Below are 21,099 nucleotides of genomic sequence, written 5' to 3'. Positions count from 1 at the left end.
GGAATCTTATTTCTAGAAAGGAAAAAAATATATGCTGAGTGACATGTAGCTAATGCTAATCAAAAGAACCTAAAATTAGAACTAGAACAGTATAATTATATTCTAGCACTTCTGCTTTCAAATTTTAGTGACTGCATCCTCTGATTTCAGTAGAAGAACCCAGTATCCTATATTACAAAGTAAGACATAAGCTCTGTTGTGTCCTTTAAGATGCTCATATACTTCAGTTCTGTACAATGAATGTAGGAGGCATAGGTTATGTAAACCTAGTCTGCCATTAGAGGTGTGGGGGCCTTAAAGTGAACTACAAGGAAACTGAGCACCAAGTGTTTTGTTAATCCTGAGAGAAGCGTTGATATCAGGGAATCAAGTCTGTATGACAACCTCATGCTGCTTCTGTGCAGTTGGCCAAACCTATATGGCAAGGAATAAGGAGCAGTCCAAAGGTTTAGAGCAGAAACTGTGAAATAACTTCAGGAGAGACCGTATAGTGCTTTTGTGTTTTTACTGTCCAAGGAGTTGAAGATTAAGGGACAGTGAAGTTAGTGGATTTACTATAGTGTTGTTTGTTAATCTAAGATAAAATAAGTTCATGAGCTTTCAGCTGTGTTTTGTTTTTAGCTATCAATGACATGTATAAACAACTCACCCCTAATTGTTGTACCTAGATGGTTGGAACAATAAAGGTATTCTATATAGGCAGATGTTGGAAGAGTACTGAGCATGTGTGAAAGAGTGGCTTCAGTGAGAAGCATACTGGTCTTCAGTGGGAAATTGATAAGCTTGAGGGTTTTCCTCTTGGCTGCCCCATGGACTCTGCCGCCTTCCTTCCCTCCACCCGAATCTGGTTTCTCTCATGCTCAAAAGACCTGACTTCAAGGTTGACTTTCAAAAGTTACTTTTAGTGGGACTTGTGCTAATATATTAGTTAGTTTTGAAAATCCCAACCTAATGGTTTTTGTTTGTTTTTACTTTGTTTTAGTTTTAAGTCAGGAAAATAAATTTATCTCAAACTTAGATCGGTTTTGAAAACAATGATGCTCAAAGATTCAAGATCCGCTTTCTCCGTAGCTTGTCTTGGAAAGGCATATCTCATTCTTTCTTCTCTCCCTGATGCAGCTGTGTCACTGGTAACAATGGCTGTATCCAAAGTCCTGAGATTTTGGAAGCAGTCCTGGGTGTTACAACTCCCAATCACTGGGTATGGTGAGATACAGCAGAGTGAATGGTGTAGAAGCTTTTTCTGGTTGCAGATGTATTACCTACCAAAAATAGCTTGCACTCTTAAAACTGTCATAGAAAAGAAGATGATCTCTCATTCAGGTGGGATAACTCACATGACTGGAGTACTGTCGTGGATGATTATAAACTGTTCAGGAAGGACAGGCAGAGCAGAAAAGGTGGGGGAGTAGCACTGTATGTAAGGGAGCAGTATGACTGCTCAGAGCTCCAGTACGAAACTGCAGAAAAACCTGAGTGTCTCTGGACTAAGTTTAGAAGTGTGAGCAACAAGAGTGATGTAATGGTGGGAGTCTGCTATAGACCACTGGACCAGGGGGATGAGGTGGATGAGGCTTTCTTCCGGCAGCTCGCAGAAGCTACTAGATCGCACGCCCTGGTTCTCATGGGTGACTTTAATTTTCCTGATATCTGCTGGAAGAGCAATACAGCGGTGCATAGACAATCCAGGAAGGTTTTTGGAAAGCGTAGGGGACAATTTCCTGGTGCAAGTGCTAGAGGAGCCAACTGGGGGGGAGCTTTTCTTGACCTGCTGCTCACAAACCGGGACGAATTAATGGGGGAAGCAAAAGTGGATGGGAATCTGGGAGGCAGTGACCATGAGTTGGTTGAGTTCAGGATCCTGACACAGGGAAGAAAGGTAAGCAGCAGGATACGGACCCTGGACTTCAGGAAAGCAGACTTCAACTCCCTCAGGGAACAGATGGGTAAGATCCCCTGGGGGACTAACATGAAAGGGAAAGGAGTCCAGGAGAGCTGGCTGTATTTCAAGGAATCCCTGTTGAGGTTACAGGGACAAACCACCCCGATGTGTCGAAAGAATAGTAAATATGGCAGGCAACCAGCTTGGCTTAACGGTGAAATCCTAGCGGATCTTAAACATAAAAAAGAAGCTTACAAGAAGTGGAAGGTTGGACATATGACCAGGGAAGAGTATAAAAATATTGCTCGGGCATGTAGGAATGAAATCAAGAGGGCCAAATCGCACCTGGAGCTGCAGCTAGCAAGAGATGTCAAGAGTAACAAGAAGGGTTTCTTCAGGTATGTTGACAACAAGAAGAAAGCCAAGGAAAGTGTGGGCCCCTTAATGAATGAGGGAGGCAACCTAGTGACAGAGGATGTGGAAAAAGCTAATGTACTCAATGCTTTTTTTGCCTCTGTCTTCACTAACAAGGTCAGCTCCCAGACTGCTGCACTGGGCATCACAACATGGGGAATAGATGACCAGCCCTCTGTGGAGAAAGACGTGGTTAGGGACTATTTGGAAAAGCTGGACGTGCACAAGTCCATGGGGCCGGACGAGTTGCATCCGAGAGTGCTAAAGGAATTGGCGGCTGTGATTGCAGAGCCATTGGCCATTATCTTTGAAAACTCGTGGCGAACAGGGGAAGTCCCGGATGACTGGAAAAAGGCTAATGTACTGCCAATCTTTAAAAAAGGGAAGAAGGAGGATCCTGGGAACTACAGGCCAGTCAGCCTCACCTCAGTCCCCGGAAAAATCATGGAGCAGGTCCTCAAAGAATCAATCATGAAGCACTTACATGAGATGAAAGTGATCAGGAACAGTCAGCATGGATTCACCAAGGGAAGGTCATGCCTGACTAATCTAATTGCCTTCTATGATGAGATTACTGGTTCTGTGGATGAAGGGAAAGCAGTGGATGTATTGTTTCTTGACTTTAGCAAAGCTTTTGGCACGGTCTCCCCCAGTATTCTTGTCAGCAAGTTAAAGAAGTATGGGCTGGATGAATGCACTATAAGGTGGGTAGAAAGTTGGCTAGATTGTCAGGCTCAACGGGTAGTGATCAATGGCTCCATGTCTAGTTGGCAGCCGGTGTCAAGTGGAGTGCCCCAGGGGTCGGTCCTGGGGCTGGTTTTGTTCAATATCTTCATAAATGATCTGGAGGATGGTGTGGATTGCACTCTCAGCAAATTTGCAGATGATACTAAACTAGGAGGAGTGGTAGATACGCTGGAGGGCAGGGATAGGATACAGAGGGACCTAGACAAATTGGAGGATTGGGCCAAAAGAAATCTGATGAGGTTCAATAAGGATAAGTGCAGGGTCCTGCACTTAGGACGGAAGAATCCAATGCACCGCTACAGACTAGGGACCGAATGGCTAGGCAGCAGTTCTGCGGAAAAGGACCTAGGGGTGACAGTGGACGAGAAGCTGGATATGAGTCAGCAGTGTGCCCTTGTTGCCAAGAAGGCCAGTGGCATTTTGGGATGTATAAGCAGGGGCATAGCGAGCAGATCGAGGGACGTGATCGTCCCCCTCTATTCGACATTGGTGAGGCATCATCTGGAGTACTGTGTCCAGTTTTGGGCCCCACACTACAAGAAGGATGTGGATAAATTGGAGAATGTCCAGCGAAGGGCAACAAAAATGATTAGGGGTCTGGAACACATGACTTATGAGGAGAGGCTGAGGGAACTGGGATTGTTTAGTCTGCAGAAGAGAAGAGTGAGGTGGGATTTGATAGCTGCTTTCAACTACCTGAGAGGTGGTTCCAGAGAGGATGGTTCTAGACTATTCTCAGTGGTAGAAGAGGACAGGACAAGGAGTAAAGGTCTCACGTTGCAGTGGGGGAGGTTTAGGTTGGATATTAGGAAAAACGTTTTCACTAGGGAGGGTGGTGAAACACTGGAATGCGTTACCTAGGGAGGTGGTAGAATCTCCTTCCTTAGAAGTTTTTAAGGTCAGGCTTGACAAAGCCCTGGCTGGGATGATTTAATTGGGGATTGGTCCTGCTTTGAGCAGTGGGTTGGACTAGATGACCTCCTGAGGTCCCTTCCAACCCTGATATTCTATGATTCAACCCACATGGTATGAAGAAAGCCAAACCAGGATCAAACGGTTGGGTTTCTTAGTCCAGGTGATCTAAAAGTTTTTGGAGTCTTTCAGTCCTGCAGTTGGTTACAGTTAAAAGAAAGTGTCAAATACAGATTATCTTTAGAAAGATGAGTGGTCTGTGAACTGCCTGGTTGATTTTAACTTGAGCAAATATAAATTTTTCTCAATAAGTGGCCTGCCTACTGTTGGCTAGGGCTCTGGAATGTAATAACCATGAAAAGTGGGAGGGAATTATAGTTGAGAGCCTCATGATGATGGAAACGTATTGTTCAGTTGCCTCAAAGAATACCAGTAAGATCAAGTCATTTTATTTAATAAATAAAAAAAAATAAAAATAAAAAAAAGGGCAAGGGAAGAATAGTGCTATTTGCGTAATGCAAGGTGAAGCTACATTTGTAGTACTTTATTCAGTTTTGGGCACACTGGTTGCACTGGGGTGTAGGTGCATTCCAGGATGAACCACTAAATTTATCAAAGATCCAGAGGTCTTAGCAATGTTGAGGATGAAGAATTTAGGTTCTCAGACTGTGTCCACTGACCATGATGTTGGTGTTCTGCATAGCTGCTTGGTACAATGGGGACACATCCACACCTGAAATAAGAGGAGTTCTTATCATTCTGGAAAGTTTTATTTTGTGCATTCGTATTATGATGGCAGTTTGGGATTTGAAGTGTAGGATACCATATTAAAAGGAAATTTGGGCTAGGACAGCAGTTCTAATAGCTCTTACAAAATGTGTTATGGCTTCATCCAAGGAACTCATATATTCAGTATAAATAAGTTAAATACTTCCAAAACATTAACCTCTCCCCTCAAATTTCTCCATTTATTTGCCCATTTATTACCAAACATATATGGAGATTCTTTAAACCGTTTGCCACAGAAATCATATATCAAGTTCAAGATATTTCCTATCTGGAGGAAATAACTACTGGAAAAATCTACTGTCAAGGATACATGGTAATGGTACAACCTTCAGTTCCTAGTAATCCACGATGAGTTCAAGTCTGACCATTCATACAATCAGTTTCTCAAATTCAGTGTTTCATATTGTATATTTTTCCAGGTTTCAGTGAGCTTCATTAGTCGTTGAAGAATCTGAACTTGTTGTCATATACTTCAATATGTTCTTTAGCTACATGTTCCATTAAAATTATCTACATCGAGCCTCAGGAAATAGTATTTTCAAAGAAAACCTTTTCCATTTATAAAATCTTATTATTCCCATTGCTTCTTTCCTCTAAATCATTTCAGACCCCATGCCCTTTCTCCCATCATGTATACAATAACAGAAGGAAGAGATTTGCTTTAATAAAATAGTTTAGAACACAGGAAAGAGGGCTGGATTTACCTTACTGATGTTTAAGCTCCTTGCTTGCATTTTGAGGGTTTTTTTTTAAAAATGAAACTCAAAACAAATAACCGTCCTGACTGTTTTCTTGAGTTTGAGTTTCTCTTATCTCTGTGTATGTGTTAAGTTTTGCCATTCTATCTGTTTTTTAGCTTCTCACGTGGAAAAAATATAAAGGTGGTAGACAATTATTTTATAATTGGCATATAGACAGCTAAATAAGAGAGAGAGAGATAAATAAGTATGTAACTCTTTCTTGACATGCTACATTTTTGATTATATGTTTGGCATTAAAGCCTGATTTTTCTCTTGCTGCTCAGCTCCCCTTCTTCCTCATTTTGGGATGTGTACACTGTCTTAGCACTAATGCTTTATATACTGTCAACATGAGATTAATTCCTTTTTTAGTTTGCAGTAATTTGGGCCTTCAACTAAATTTCATTCTTTTGATATATTTTATGCAAAGATTTTCTTCTCAGTATGGATTAAGCTTAAACATTTTATAGCCACTTTATATTTGAAATCTAACATTCTGCTCCACTCTTAATAGGAGTTTGGCATTCTTGTTGTTCTTGTTGGCATTCTTCTATTCTAGGTTCCTTTTGTAAATCCAGCAGGTTTATTTGTCTTTAGCTTAATGTCTGGCCAGAAAAGAGCATTTCAGGCTGTTTCTTACACTTCTCACTATCCATATGTGCCTTGTGGATTATGCTTAGCATTCCAACCTCATGCTGTGTGGCATTATGACACTTGTCCAATGTCTATAATCCCATCATATTCAGTAATCCACTGGGTTTTTAAGAACTTTTTTTTATCAGCACAAACAAATGATGTATAAGAGGTTCAATATTTCTCTCACAGGGTTTGTCCAAGCTTTTCCATTATTGTGGTAATTCTAAGGAGCCCCCATGCATGTCTCATTTTCATTTACATTCTCTGTTTCTAATTACCTTTTTGAAATTGCAGCCATAAACTGGTTTCTGATACAGTAAAACCTGTCCAGAGTGACCACTCGTGGGAGTTAGCAAAAGTGGTTGCTTGTAAGAGGTGGTCTCTCTTCAAAGGTTTGCATCCCAGAGAGTGGTAGTGTTCTGTGTGACCTGTGCAAGTAGGTTGTCACATTTACAAAAGCATGTTGTTCTGGGAAGTGTTGTACACAGGTCATTGATGGATGTGTAAGCCTGTGATGTCCCTTCCTCTTTCATAGAATCTATATAAAATCACCCCTCCTTGGGGTCTGGCTTGTAACAAATTGCTAGTTCCAAAACTACATCCATGAAACCGCAGGCAAAGTCGTCTTCTCAGGTTTCAATCCCCCTATTTCTCCCAGTCAAAGGCATCTTCCCTGATTTGCCTGCACTTGGGGTTTCTTCTGTCAGGAGCCATCTTCTCCAGCCCTAAATTTGTCTCTGCCTGAGGGCCACGCCCACCTTCTTTATAGCTGAACCAATGAGTCAGCAAAACCCTATTAACACTTTACAGCAAGATGATGACCTGCTTATATGTTGTGGTTCTTCTTCAAGTGCGGATCCCTATGTGTATTCCACTGTGGGGCACTGTCAACACATCTGGGTGTGGCCTATGTAGGAGTCTCAGCTTCTCTTAAGTGGCCCTCCACACTTTGTTTCCAATCTTATCAGTTCCTGAACACACACCTTAAACTGAGTCCATCAGCCCTTGAATTCCAGAGTTGCAATCTCCGTTAGCCTCCTGGTTGCTTTCTCAGAGGCAGCCTGGTGCAGGGTTGTAGTGCCTTTGGTGTGTCATTCCTCCCTGCCTCCCTCTCCCACTTTGTTCTCTCCCCTTTATAGCAGGTCTTGTTTTCTCTGTTGACCACAGCTGTAGGTGCCTGTCTCAAGGATTGGCAGTTCTGGCAGCTGTGTGGGGGTGTGATCAAGCTGCTTGCTTGTGTAACCCTTCTGCCCATCAGAGTTGGCAGCAACAAGGGCCGGGTTCAATATCTAGGGGATCCATTCCAATAACACAATGCAAACCGGCTCGAGCCCCCACCCAGTGACCTGGGACAAATGTATACCACCCCCGCTGGGCGCCTCCAAGAGACAATACTTCCCCTCTCGCAAGCACATAGTCTGAGTGTAGCAAAAAGCCTTTTAATAACAGAGAGAAACAATGTGGCATTATGTTGGGGAAACACCACCAACAGGATTCATAACACAACCCATGAGAAAAAAACCCACCCCAAGCAAATTGGGGCATTCCCTTTCCCTTTGGTTCTTGAGTCCAGCAACCCCAAAGTCCCAAAAGTCCAGTGACCCAAAAGTCTCTGTCCCTGGTCAGGGCAGTCCCAGAGTTTGAAAGTTTATCTGCAGAGCTTTACCTCCCAACCTGGGTGGAGATGGCGGGGGGGAGAGAGAGAGGTAAGGGGCACCTTACATGATCTGAAGCTGAGCGCCCCACAGCTCCATAGGCCCTCGCTCCACTCCGCCAGCCGCCCCACGAACTGCTTTGCTCGGCTCTGCTCTGCGGCCCACAAGCAGCTCCCGCCATCCTATGAACTGCTCCACCAGCCTGTCCACAAGGCACTCCAGCCGTCCCGCAAACTGCTCCACAATATATCTTCACGCTCCCCCACTACTTAACACAACACTCTGTGATTTCAGCTCTTAGTCAGTTCAGCTCTTTGGTGAATTCAGCTTGTAGTAGGGGAGCCTCAGTGCTGGTGCACCATTAGCCCAAAGTGAGCTCAGCAGCCTGTAACTAGACTCCTAATGGAATCAAAATTAGCTCTGATATTCCACAGTGGAGAGAGGAGGAAGTGCAATTAGCACGTAAGGCCCTCACCAAGGGGCCCATGCCACCAAGTATTAATACTTGTCCCCAGCCTCTCTCAGTTCACAGAGTTTTAGAATCCATGACCCTTGCCTAGCAAGTGCTACTTAGTTGATGGTGAGTCCCTCCATCATAACAAAAGGCCAAGTACAGTTCCCAGCACAGTTCCCATAATCAGGGTAATAACAATTTATTCTTCCTGCCCCAATAACAGAGACACTGGGGATCCCACAGCAGCCAAAGTGACCATTTGGGCAGCTATGGCCTCATTCTAGGTGGGGTGGGTGTGCCTATGCAAATGAGATCGGCCCCTGAAGTTCTTTTCCACAACTTGCCACACCTCACCACCAGACGTCAGGGTGGAGCTCATCTTGACACTGCTTACGCTTGTAAACAGGAAAAGACTCTCCTCTCCCTTCTGCCTATGCTCAGTATGGGGTTTGTAAACCCCTTTACAGGTACACACGTGCTCCATAGGTCTGGGACCAGAAGGATCTTGCAAGCAGTGTCAGTTGGTCCACACCTATGCCCTTTCTCTCCTCATGTGTCATACCTAGGACATAAAGGATAGTGCAGAACACCCCCCTCTCCAGTTCCTATTTACCGCTACATGGTTTGAGAGAAAACCTTCCAGTGTCTGGAGCTGATTCTTTCTCCTCATTTATTTTTTAAAATGTTTAAAGTTTGTATATAGTTTATAGAGTTTTATCAGGATAGTTAGTTGTCGGTAATCTTCATTGCAGGTAATTCTCCCTGCCTCCCTGGTGCAGGGTTTAGATTTATGCCCCAGTTATCAAGGTTTGAAAACTGCGTCTTCTGTCCTTGCTCCTTCCAATCAGTGGTGACCACAAATGCTGCCTTTGCTGTCGCGGAGATTCCTGAATCTCTTCTATGTGCAGTATCTACTGCTCTTTTCCCAGCTGAACCCAGCAGGCATGAGAACCCTGTTTAGAAACACCAATCCTCATTAGGAAGACTCTGCGACCATCAGGTGTCAGGGACTCTGAAAGAAGTCCGCCCCATCCCGTGTGCTAGCAACAGTATGGACTGCACCGCGGATGAAAATGGACCCAACTTTTTCATTGTCGGGGGAATTGGCTGTACTGGAAGATGGGTCCATCGATGGTATTAGCTGGGATGGTGTCCCTAGCATCTGTTTGCCAGAAGCTGGGAATGGACAACAGGGGATGGATCACTTGATGATTGTCTGTTCCGTTAATTCCCTCTGAAGCTCCAGGCATTGTATCATGTTGGAAGACAGGATACCGGGCTAGGTGGACCTTTGCTCTGACTCAGTATGGCTGTTTTTATATTCTAAGTCTCCTGCAAATGTTAACCCATCTGCTTAAATCAGACAATACACTTTCCTTTGTTTTTCTCAAAGCCTCACATCTCTGATGAACGAAATCTTTTCTGCTCCTTCTGTGTGAGATGTGCATTAGCTTTTTACCTGCAAAAAATGAAAATAAGAAAGTCACCAACATTATTAATTGCTATAGCAGAACAAATGAGAGGACAACCTTCGTCCTTTCAGAAGACCTCTCAGTGCTGTATCCTACTTTATCAGTTGGTGCATCGCCACCACACAGGGCGAGAGGTCACCCCGCCTGAGCAAAAGAAGCTTCGGTAGCTTCACTTCATGAGTGGCCTTACTTGACATTTGCAGAGCAGAAATGTGGAGCTCTATCCATATGTTCATGAGGTTTTACAGCTGAGTTAAAGCCTCCACAGATGATGCATCCTTTAGGGTGGTGATCCTACATGTATCTATATTGCCTGCACCTTCACACCCTCCTCCTTATCTGAGCACTGCTTGTCAGTCACACACGTACTCAACTACTTGAGTAAGTAAGCTACTCAACTTATTGTAACTGGAGTCTTCGAGATGTGTGGTCTCTATCTGTATTCTATTACACACCCCTCTTTCCCCTCAGTTTCGGATCTTTAAGGCCATGTCTACACTACGAAAGTACTCGGATTTTACAAAAGTCGATTTTTGGGAACAGATTATATAAAGTCGAGATCATGCATCCACACTAAGCACATTAATTCGGCGGTATGCATCCACAGTACTGTGGCAAGCATCCACATTCCAAGCGGTGCACTGTGGGTAGCTATCCCACAGTGTCCGCAGTCCCCGGACTGAGCTCCCAGTCTGGGCTGAGCTCCCAATGCCTGATGGGGCCAAAAATTTGTCACGGGTGGTTATGGGTAAATGTTGTCAGTCAACCCTCCCTCCCTCCGTGAAAGCAACAGCAGACAATCATTTCACGCCGTTTTCCCTGGATTGCCCGAGCAGACCCATAGCGCAGCATGGAGCCCGTTCAGCTCACCGCAGCAGTTATGACCATTGTAAACACCTCGCGCATTATTATGCAGTTTATGCAGAACCAGCACCTGAAAAACCAGGCAAGGAGGCAACAGCAGCGCGGTGATGAGGATATGAACACAGATTTCTCTAAAACTGCAGTCCCCGGCAATTTGGAGATCATGGTTTACTAGGGCAGACTCATGCTGTGGAACGCCCATTTTGGGCCTGGGAAACAAACACAGAGTGGTGGGACCGCATAGTGTTGAGGGTTTGGGATGATTCTCAGTGGATCCGAAACTTTCGCATTCGTAAGGGCACTTTCATGGAACTTTGTGACTTGCTTTCCCCTACCCTGAAGCACAAGAATACCAAGATGAGAGCAGCCCTCACAGTTCACAAGCGAGTGGCAATAGCCCTATAGAAGCTTGCAACGCCAGACAGCTACCGGTCAGTCGGTAATCAATTTGGAGTGGGCAAGTCTACTGTGGGGGTTGCTGTGATGTAAGTAGCCAATGCAATCATTGAGCTGCTGCTATCAAAGGTAGTGACTCTGGAAAATGTGCAGGTCATACTAGATGGCTTTGTTGCAATGGGATTCCCTAACTGTGGTGGGACTATAGACGGAACACTTATCCCTATCTTGGGACCGGACCACCAGGGCAGTCAGTACATAAACCGCAAGGGGTACTTTTCAATGGTGCTGCAAGCATTGGTGGATCACAAGGGACATTTCACCAACATCAATGTGGGATGGCCGGGAAAGGTTCATGACGCTCACGTCTTCAGGAACTCTGGTCTGTTTAAATGGCTGCAGGAAGGCATTTACTTCCCAGACCAGAAAATAACTGTTGGGGATGTTGAAATGCCTACAGTTATCCTTGGGGACCCAGCCTACCCCTCAATGAAGCCATACACAGGCACCTTGGACAGTAGTCAGGAGCTGTTCAGCTATAGGCTGAGCAAGTGCAGAATGGTGGTAGAATGTGCATTTGGACATTTAAAGGGTCGCTGGCACAGTTTACTGAGTCGCTCAGATCTCAGCGAAACCAATATTCCCACTGTTATTGCTGCTTGCTGTGTGCTCCACAATCTCTGTGAGAGTAAGGGGGAGACGTTTATGGCAGGGTGGGAGATTGAGGCAAATTGCCTGGCCACTGAATATGCACAGCCAGACACCAGGGCAGTTAGAAGAGCACAGCAGGAAGCGGTGCACATCAGAGAAGCTTTGAAAACCAGTTTCATGACTGGCTGGGGTACTGTGTGACACTTCTGTTTGTTTCTCCTTGATGAAAACCCGCCCTCTTGGTTGCTTCTAAATTCCCTGTAAGCCACCCACCCTCCCCCCTTCGATCACAGCTTGCTTGCAAAGGAAATAAAGTCACTATCATTTAAAAAACGTGTTCTTTATTAATTGATTACAAAAATAGGGAGAGAACTCACAAAGTAGCCCAGGTGGGGTGTGGGAGGAGGTTAGGAGGGAAGGAAAAGGCTACTTTAAAACTTCTTGAATGACAGCCTTCTGTTGCTTGGGCTGTCCACTGGGGTGGAGTGGTTGGGTGCCCAGAGCCTCCCCCGCCCGCATTCTTGGGCATCTGGGTAAGGAGGCTATGGAAATTGGGGAGGAGGGAGAGTGGTTAAAGAGGGGCTGCAGCGACAGTCTGTGATCCTGCTGCCGTTCATAAACCTCCATCAGACATCGGAGCATGTCCGTTTGATCCCGCAGTAGCCCCAGTGTTGCCTCATACCTCCTCTGATCGTCCAGCCACCACCTCTCCTTACGTTTATCGGTCACTTTCCTGTACTCTGTACTCTGTCCCTCCACACATTCTGCTGAGCTCTGTCAGTGCCGGACAACTGCATGAGCTCAGAGAACATTTCATCGCACATGCTTTTTTTTTTTTTTGGCCACCTTATCTGAGATAGCCTTTGGTATGGAGGAGGGAGGCTTGAAACATTTGCAACTGCTGGAGGAAAAAAAGGAGTGAAGTATTTAAAAAGATACATTTTACAGAACAATGGCTATACTCTCTCATGGTGAACTACGCTATTCACCTACATAGCACATGTGATTTTGGTACAAGGTTGCATTTTGTATCTTATATTGAGTGCTTGCGGCTTTGGTGTTAGGTCACACACGCAGTGCCAGGCAACAGAATTCAGCTTGCAGGTGGCCATGGTAAGCCACAGTCTTTCAGCTTCTGCAACCTTCGTAATAGCAGCACTCTCCTCTCCCATACCAGGCAAAGCACGTTGAGTTGGCCATTTAGTGCTGCAGTTTTCCTGTTAACGTGCAGCAGCAGGAACCAAACTAACCCCCACACCATCCAGTTCTCTGGGATGATTGCTTTACCCCTCACCCCACCACGTGGCTGGTATCAGGGAAGATCCCTGCTAGCCAAATGCAAACAGCTCAGCACCAATGCCCCCCCCCTCCACCTCCCACTGCGTGGCTAACAGCGGGAAGGATTTCTTTTCAGCCACAAGCAAACAGCCCAGTAGGAACGGCCACCTCTGAATGTCCCCTTAATTAAATTCCCCTATTTCAACCAGGTTACCATGAACAATATCACTCTCCTGAGGATAACACAGAAAGATAAAGAACGGATGTTGCTTGAATGCCAGCAAACACCGGGACCATACGCTGCCAGGCTTTGTCATGCAATGATACCAAATTACTTGCTACTAGCATGGCGTGGTAAAGTGTTCTACCATGGAGGACAGAATAAGGCTGCTCTCCCCAGAAACCTTCTGCAAAGGCTTTTAGAGTACCTCCAGGAGAGCTTCATGGAGATGTCCCTGGAGGATTTCCGCTCCACCTCCAGACATGTTAACAGACTTTTCCAGTAGCAGTACTGGCCACGAATGCATCCCAAGTTCTCAGGGCTACTTAATCATTAAAAAACACTTGTTTTTAGAAACATGTATTATATTTTAAAAGGTACAATCACCAGAGGTCCCTTCTTCAGCTTTGTTGGGTAGGGAGGGTATTTCAGTCAGGATGATAACAAGATCCTGGCTGTCGGGGAGAACGGTGTGCTCTGTGCTCTCGTCAAGCTCCTCCTCCTCCTCATGTTCCCCATCCTCAAAATCCTCAGGCATGGTGGAGAGTACCCCATCATCGGAATCTATGGACAGGGGTGGGATAGTGGTGGCGCCCCCCCCCCCAGAATTGCATGCAGCTCAGCGTAGAATCGGCATGTCTGGAGCTCTGTCCCGGAGCGTCCATTTGGTCACTCAATTACAGACCTAAAAGTTGCAATTCTTCAGCAAAAAAACTTCAAAAACAGACTCCAACGAGAGACTGCTGAATTGGGATTAATTTGCAAACTGCATACAATTAACTTAGGGTATGTCTACACTACGAAATTAGGTCGAATTTATAGAAGTCGGTTTTTTAGAAATCGGTTTTATATATTCGAGTGTGTGTGTCCCCACAGAAAATGCATTAAGTGCATTAACTCGGTGGAGTGCTTCCACAGTACCGAGGCTAGAGTCGACTTCCGGAGTGTTGCACTGTGGGTAGCTATCCCGCGGTTCCCGCAGTCTCTGCTGCCCATTGGAATTCTGGGTTGAGATACCAATGCCTGATGGGGCTAAAACATTGTCGCGGGTGGTGCTGGGTACATATCGTCAGGCTCCTGTTCCCTCCCTCCCTCCGTGAAAGCAAGGGCAGACAATCGTTTTGCGCCTTTTTTCCTGAGTTACATGGATGGAGCCTGCTCAGCTCACTGTCGCCGTATGTCTCCTGGGTGCTGGCAGACGCGGTACTGCATTGCTACACAGCAGCAGCAACCCATTGCCTTGTGGCAGCAGACGGTGCAATAGGACTGGTAGCTGTCATTGTCATGTCCGAGGTGCTCCTGGTCGCCTGTGTGAGGTCGATCAGGAGCGCCTGGGCAGACATGGGCGCAGGGACTAAATTTGGAGTGACTTGATCAAGTCATTCTCTTTAGTCCTGCAGTCAGTCCTATTGAACCATCTTATGGTGAGCAGGCAGGTGATACGGATTGCTAGCAGTCCTATTGCATCATCTTCTGCCGGGCAGGCAAGAGATGAGGATGGCTAGCAGTCCTATTGTACCATCTTCTGCTGAGCAGCTATGAGATGTGGATGGCATGCAGTCCTTCTGCACCGTCTACTGCCAGCCAAAGATGTAAAAGATAGATGGAGTGTATCAAAACAAGAAATAGACCAGATTTGTTTTGTACTCATTTGCAACCCCCCCCCCACCCCTGCCCCCTGTCTAGGGGACTCATTCCTCTAGGTCACACTGCAGTCACTCACAGAGAAGGTGCAGCGAGGTAAATCTAACCATGTATCAATCAGAGGCCAGACTAACGTCCTTGTTCCAATAAGAACAATAACTTAGGTGCACCATTTCTTATTGGAACCCTCCGTGAAGTCCTGCCTGAAGTACTCCTTGATGTAAAGCCACCCCCTTTGTTGATTTTAGCTCCCTGTAAGCTAACCCTGTAAGCTGTGTCGTCAGTCGTCCCTCCCTGCGTCAGAGCAACGGCAAACAATCATGCATCTGAGTTGAGAGTGCTGTCCAGAGCAGTCACAATGGAACACTCTGGGATAGCTCCCGGAGCCCAATACCGTCGAATTGTGTCCACAGTACCCCAAATTCGACCCAGCAAGGCCGATTTAAGCACTAATCCACTTGTCAGGGGTGGAGTAAGGAAATCGATTTTAAGAGCCCTTTAAGTCGAAATAAAGGGCTTCATCGTGTGGACAGGTGCAGGTTTATATCAATTTAACGCTGCTAAATTCGACCTAAAGTCCTAGTGTAGACCAGGGTTTAGGCTTGAATAAAGACTGGGAGTGGATGGGTCATTACACAAAGTAAAACTATTTCCCCATGTTTATTCCCCCCGCATCCCCCACTGTTCATAGAATCATAGAATATCAGGGTTGGAAAGGACCTCAGGAGGTCATCTAGTCCAACCCCCTGCTCAAAGCAGGACAAATCCCCAGTTTTTGCCACAGATCCCTAAATGGCCCCCTCAAGGATTGAACTCACAACCCTGGGTTTAGCAGGCCAATGCTCAAAGCACTGAGCTATCCCTCCCCTCTCCTTTTCCTCAGACGTTTTTGTCAGCTGCTGGAAATGGCTCACCTTGATTATCACTACAAAAGGTTCCCCCCCCCCCCCCGCTCTCCTGCTGGTAATAGCTCACCTTAAGTGATCATTCTCGTTACAGTGTGTATGGTAACACCCATTGTTTCATGTTCTCTATGTATATAAATCTCTCCACTGTATTTTCCACTGAATGCATCCGATGAAGTGAGCTGTAGCTCACGAAAGCTTGTGCTCAAATAAATTTGTTAGTCTCTAAGGTGCCACAAGTACTCCTTTTCTTTTTGCGGATACAGACTAACACGGCTGCTACTCTGAAATCTCCTCATACAGCGATCAGATCCAGTACCTCCCATTCAGTCCATGCTGGAGCTCTTTTTCGATTCTGGGACTGCATGGTCACCTGTGCTGATGAGCTCGCCTGACCAAACAGGAAATGAGAGGAAAAGTTCCTGGGGCTTTTCCTGTACACCTGGCCAGTGCATCAGAGTTCAGAGCGCTGTCCAGAGCAGTCACTATGGTGCACTGTGGGATAGCTCCCGGAGGCCAATACCTTTCAAATTGCATCCACACTAACCCTAATTTGAAATGGCAATGTCGATTTCAGCGCTAATCCCCTCGTTGGGGAGGAGTACAGAAATCAGTTTTAAGAGCTCTTTATGTCAAAAAAATGGCTTCGTTGTGTGGACGGGTGCAGGGTTAATTCGATTTAACGCGGCTAAATCCAACATAAACTCGTAGTGTAGACCAGACCTAAATGATTTGTGGTAGAGAAGGAACTAGAGAGGTGGTCAGTCCACACCATCTCTTACATCCTTGTGAAGGAGAAGAGCAAGAGTGCAGGTGCAGACCAATGGACACTTCTTGGAAGAGTCTTCTGGTTCTTGGTGCACATGTGTACTGCACAGTGAAATACAGATAGGGACTACACATTTCGAAGATCTTGTTACAGTAAGGTCAGTAACTTGAGGCCTTACAGGACCTCAGATTGAAAAACACAGAGGACAAAAACCACTGGAAGCAAAGAATAATTAACTAAGTGCCTGCGGAAGGGCCCTGTTCAAATGCTAGGCAGCATCATGTCACAAATAGGAGCATGTCCAACAGGTTCTGGAGCTACGGCTATAGTGGAGACAGCCTGCAGGACTGTCGGGATTTTCCCAAAGCTACAAGAAGAATCAACCAAAGCTATGCCACAGAGAGGGTCGATAGATATCTGCCAGCTACCATTGTTGTGTCTGCCCATAAAGACACTTCTCTGTACTGGAAGGTGAAGAGTGATATGTGGCCAGCCCTGTTTCATGTAGCTATTTAACACTTAAGCTGTCTCCCCGTAAGTGTTTACTTCAGCTGTCTTTTTAGCACATAAGGTGCTTTATTCTGTTACAGGCATACCTCTCTCCCTGCAGACACTGTCTTCGTTAAAATACACACATGCTTGAATCCATGTGATTACTAAAGCTAGGCCATTCAGCTGGTGCTAGTGGTGTTGAAGAACAGGACATGGAGGAGAGGGATAATATGAAGAAACACTTTGAGCACGAATAACAAATATGGTGCATCTTGTTCAGCCCTATACAGAAAACCTTTCAGTGAAAATCTTCATGTACACACAGCAGGCATTGTATTTTTTGGTCACCATTTTAGTTGATTTAGTAAGTGGGGGCCAAAGAGAGAGAGAGAGAGCTAGCCTCAGTAGTCGGGAGTTGATTCCACTTGGCAGACAGACAATATCAAAGACAACCTAGAACTAGTGTCAGTCAACAGCTGTTTCTATCTTACTTTTTTCTGGCTCATTTGACTGTACTGCAGTTGATTTTCCTTTTTCTGCATATGAGATCAGCAAAGGGGAGCTTGGAGTGATTCCATTTTCCAGTTTACTGTTTATCTATTATACTCATTATATTTTCCTTTGTATGCATTTTCATATTCCCTTGAACATCTGCACACTGGCTTATGAGGCCAAGCAACAGTGAGACTGCTGCTAAAGTGGACTCTGCTCTGGAAGAAAGAGGAGGCCATAACACTTTGTAAACATGATGATGATGACATTAAAAGATCTATAGTTTAATTTATGGGCCTTAGTTTATATAGCAACATAGTTGCCCTTGAGCAGCAGCATACTGTGTGTAAGATGCTGTTGGTATGACATCCAGTCTTTGTGAGACAGATGTTGATGCTCTTCTGTTACTGATCCTGTTGCTGTTGTCAGAGGTGGATAATTTAATTTGTTGACCTCAAGTTGTGTTCAAAGATGTGGTCATATATCATGTCATCTTGTTACTCCACAGCTATAAAACAATTGTGCTTTACATCATTCTACTACAAAAACACAAACAAGTAGAGGAGGAGGGATTATGACGAGGAATTGGTCCACATCAATTAAAAGGAACAAATGAAGGGAATTTCCTTCCATTTGTCTCTTTGGAAGTTTTTCCCTTCAGGACCCTGAAAGCAAGATTACAAGGTCCATCAGAAAAATATATTTCTCCAGCCATCTGAAATCTATAACTTTTTATGAACCAGTTCTTTGTTTGTTTGTTAGGCTGTGTTGGCCCACAGGGACCACATTAGAGCAGGGATCGGCAACCTTTGGTATGCGGCCCGTCAGGGAAATCCGCAGGCAAGCCGGGACGGTTTGTTTACCTTCAGTGTCTGCAGGTTCGGCTGATCGCAGCTCCCACTGGCCATGGTTCGCTGTTCCAGGCCAATGGGGGCTGCGGGAAGTGGTGGCCAGCACATCCCTTGGCCCGTGCGACTTCCCACAGGCCCCATGGGTCTGGAATGGCGAACCATGCAGCCAGTGGGAGCTGCGATCAGCCGAAACTGCGGACGCTGCAGGTAAACAAACAATCCTGGCCCGCCAGCGGATTTCCCTGATGGGCTGCATGCCAAAGATTTCCAACCCTGCATTAGAGCAACCCATAACAAAGAAACACCTTTTAGCCATTTATTCTTAAGAGGCTAACAGGTAATCAGCTTAATTGAGAAGTAGTGTAATGTAGGCATTGTGGGGGGGGTGCTGCTGTTGGTCATTTAGCTACTGAATCCTCCTACGGCATCATTGTGTTAGTAAAAAGAAAAGGAGCTCTTGTGGCACCTTAGAGACTAACCAATTTATTAGAGCTTAAGCTTTCGTGAGCTACAGCTCACTTCATCGGATGCATGCAGTGGAAAATATAGTGGGGAGATTTTATATGCATTTTATATGTTGGTAGAATGCCCTAGCATGTTGAAAAGTGTTCTCTTTACAATGGAATATTAGCACTTCATTGGTGATGTACTGAGTACCTTAGGCAGCACTGAAACACATCATAGTCTAGGATTAGAATCCTCCTAAAGATTCAGGGCTGTCTTCATTCTGTTTAATTCTATAATCATAGTTTATTATCTGATAATTATAGGTCATGGTGTGAATACATCCCATTTCCCACTGAGTAGGCAGCTTGATTTTCTAAAACCACTATAGGTTGAGCAGCTAGGCAAAGCAAAGGGTGGATGTAGTACCTTGATTCAGTGTGACATACAACTTAAATGTACAATCATGGTGATTCTAAGTAGGAGAAGGAGGATACATTTTAACCACCATGTCGCATACTGTACCATATGTGTTTCAACACTCAGTACCATATAGAATGATGTGCCTTTTCATGATTAAACAAAAAAATTATGGTTGTGTTTCTCTTTCTTGCAGATCACCAGAAATTGGAAAGGGAAGCTAGAATCTGTCGCCTTTTGAAGCACCCTAATATTGGTAAGAGAATGTAATCACTTTATATGGTGTGTGTCAGTACAGAAATTAAAAGAGAAAATACAGAATAGCTTCATAGAGGTAGAAAGTTGGGGGAAGTTAAATGAAACAGGTGGCAAAGAAGGTTCCTTTATACAGCGGAGTTCCTTCCAAACTCATAATTCTCCCCTGAGATGTGGTGTCCTATGAGGTGGTCACTTCCAACCATCCATACTGACTTCATCTCCTTGAGCTCGTGTTTGGTGCTTTTATGATTTGTGTCACTGTGTTGAGGATGTATATAGAAGAGTAAACCCCTTCCTCTCCTCATTGTTGTGTCCCTGCATTCAGGCATTCACAGTAGAGGCTGCCAAAGATTTTGATTTGGGTTGCTTGTTGTCTTGAAAGTGTGAACCAATAGGAACTGATGATAACTTTGTAGGCCATGAGGAATCACACTCTGAGGATGACTGAGACCCTGGTTTATCTGCCAGCAGTTTCAGTGCACATCTATGAATCTTCACCTGAGCCAACTTTAGGCTACCTCAGTAGTCCAGCAGCAAAAGTATGATTTTGTGTCATACTCAGTAATGTCTCCTCCCCTTTAATGGCAATGACAAAGTGTAAAAAACAAAACATACAAACAAAAAAACTCAGAAACCACAGCTCAAAATGGAGATTGGAATCACTCAAAAATCCCTATCAAAATTTCAAACAAAAAACAGGAAGCTCAAAGATACGGAGACAGGAGGACTCCCTTGAACTTGCAACTCCTCTGAACAGTTTAAAACTTTTTAAAAAGTTTTGGTTAGATACAGTTGGTTGTTTCTTTACTGTTCCCAAACCAGTTTGCCCATCCCTTGCTATAGTAAAGCAATGTTGAAGCCAAGGAAGATGATTAAGAAGAAAATGTAAACAGTAATTGCTATGAAATAAGAAGAGCTAAAATCCACAAAGGACTGTTGAAATATATGATTGCATGTGATTAAATTATTTTGTTCCATTGAATAGTTTGAACCAATATTATTATTGTATGCTGTCCAGCTGTTCTATTAGAGTTATTACAGCAAGTAAACATACAGCTGGAAAACACAGAAGGGTTGTAGTTGTTGAGGAGACACTGTTGATGTTCAATAAGATGGCACAGAAGAAATTCCATGCTGTGCAACCTACTCTGAAATAGGTAATTCAGTCAATGAATCACATAATAGAGTACACTTTTTCTTCTAATTGGCTGTTCAGTTTGAGAAAGAATATCAGGATTCAGAATCTTATGAGAGAGGCTGTTTGTTTTCATGTTGTAGAATCTCCATGAACACTATCAAGTCACTGAAACGTATCTACTCCCCTTTCCCTATAACAGAATATCCTGCTGAGCATGGAGAGTATGTGTCTGCCAGAGAACTAGTTTTATATCCATCCTAAAAGCTCTCAAGTATTAAAGTACCTTGTTTGTACAGCTGAATGAAGAAGTTTGCTTTTAGTTCTGGTCTCTATCTTGGAGTAAGATCATAGAGGCAGTTTCAAGAGTAGAAAAAAATTCTGTACATTTACAAAGACTCTGATTTTCAAAAGTGGGAGCCTAAAATTAGGCTTCTAAATCCACATTTAGGCATCTAAACTAGAGGTTTGCAAACTTCATTGCTAAAGCAGGCCAAACTGTAAACCCAGCTGGACCCCATGTCCCCTCCCCATAAGTATTTTGAGTACCTGTTTGGCGAGGGGCCTACTAATGGGAGA

The 21,099-nt window shown here is 44.7% G+C and overlaps 1 protein-coding gene across 22 annotated transcripts in view; it reads left to right on the top strand.

Moving 5' to 3' along the window:
- CAMK2D (calcium/calmodulin dependent protein kinase II delta) overlaps nucleotides 1-21,099 on the top strand; it is a 271,591-nt gene that overhangs the window by 98,257 nt on the left and 152,235 nt on the right. For all 22 annotated transcript variants that reach the window (XM_073340971.1, XM_073340962.1, XM_073340953.1 and 19 more), the window contains exon 3: nucleotides 19,324-19,383. In XM_073340971.1, coding sequence (XP_073197072.1) covers nucleotides 19,324-19,383 — 60 coding nt within the window. The remainder of the gene's footprint in view (nucleotides 1-19,323; nucleotides 19,384-21,099) is intronic.

This window comes from Lepidochelys kempii, chromosome 4 (assembly GCF_965140265.1).
Source record: "Lepidochelys kempii isolate rLepKem1 chromosome 4, rLepKem1.hap2, whole genome shotgun sequence".
Lineage (NCBI taxonomy): Eukaryota > Metazoa > Chordata > Testudines > Cheloniidae > Lepidochelys > Lepidochelys kempii.
This window is presented reverse-complemented; position numbering and strand designations above follow the sequence as displayed.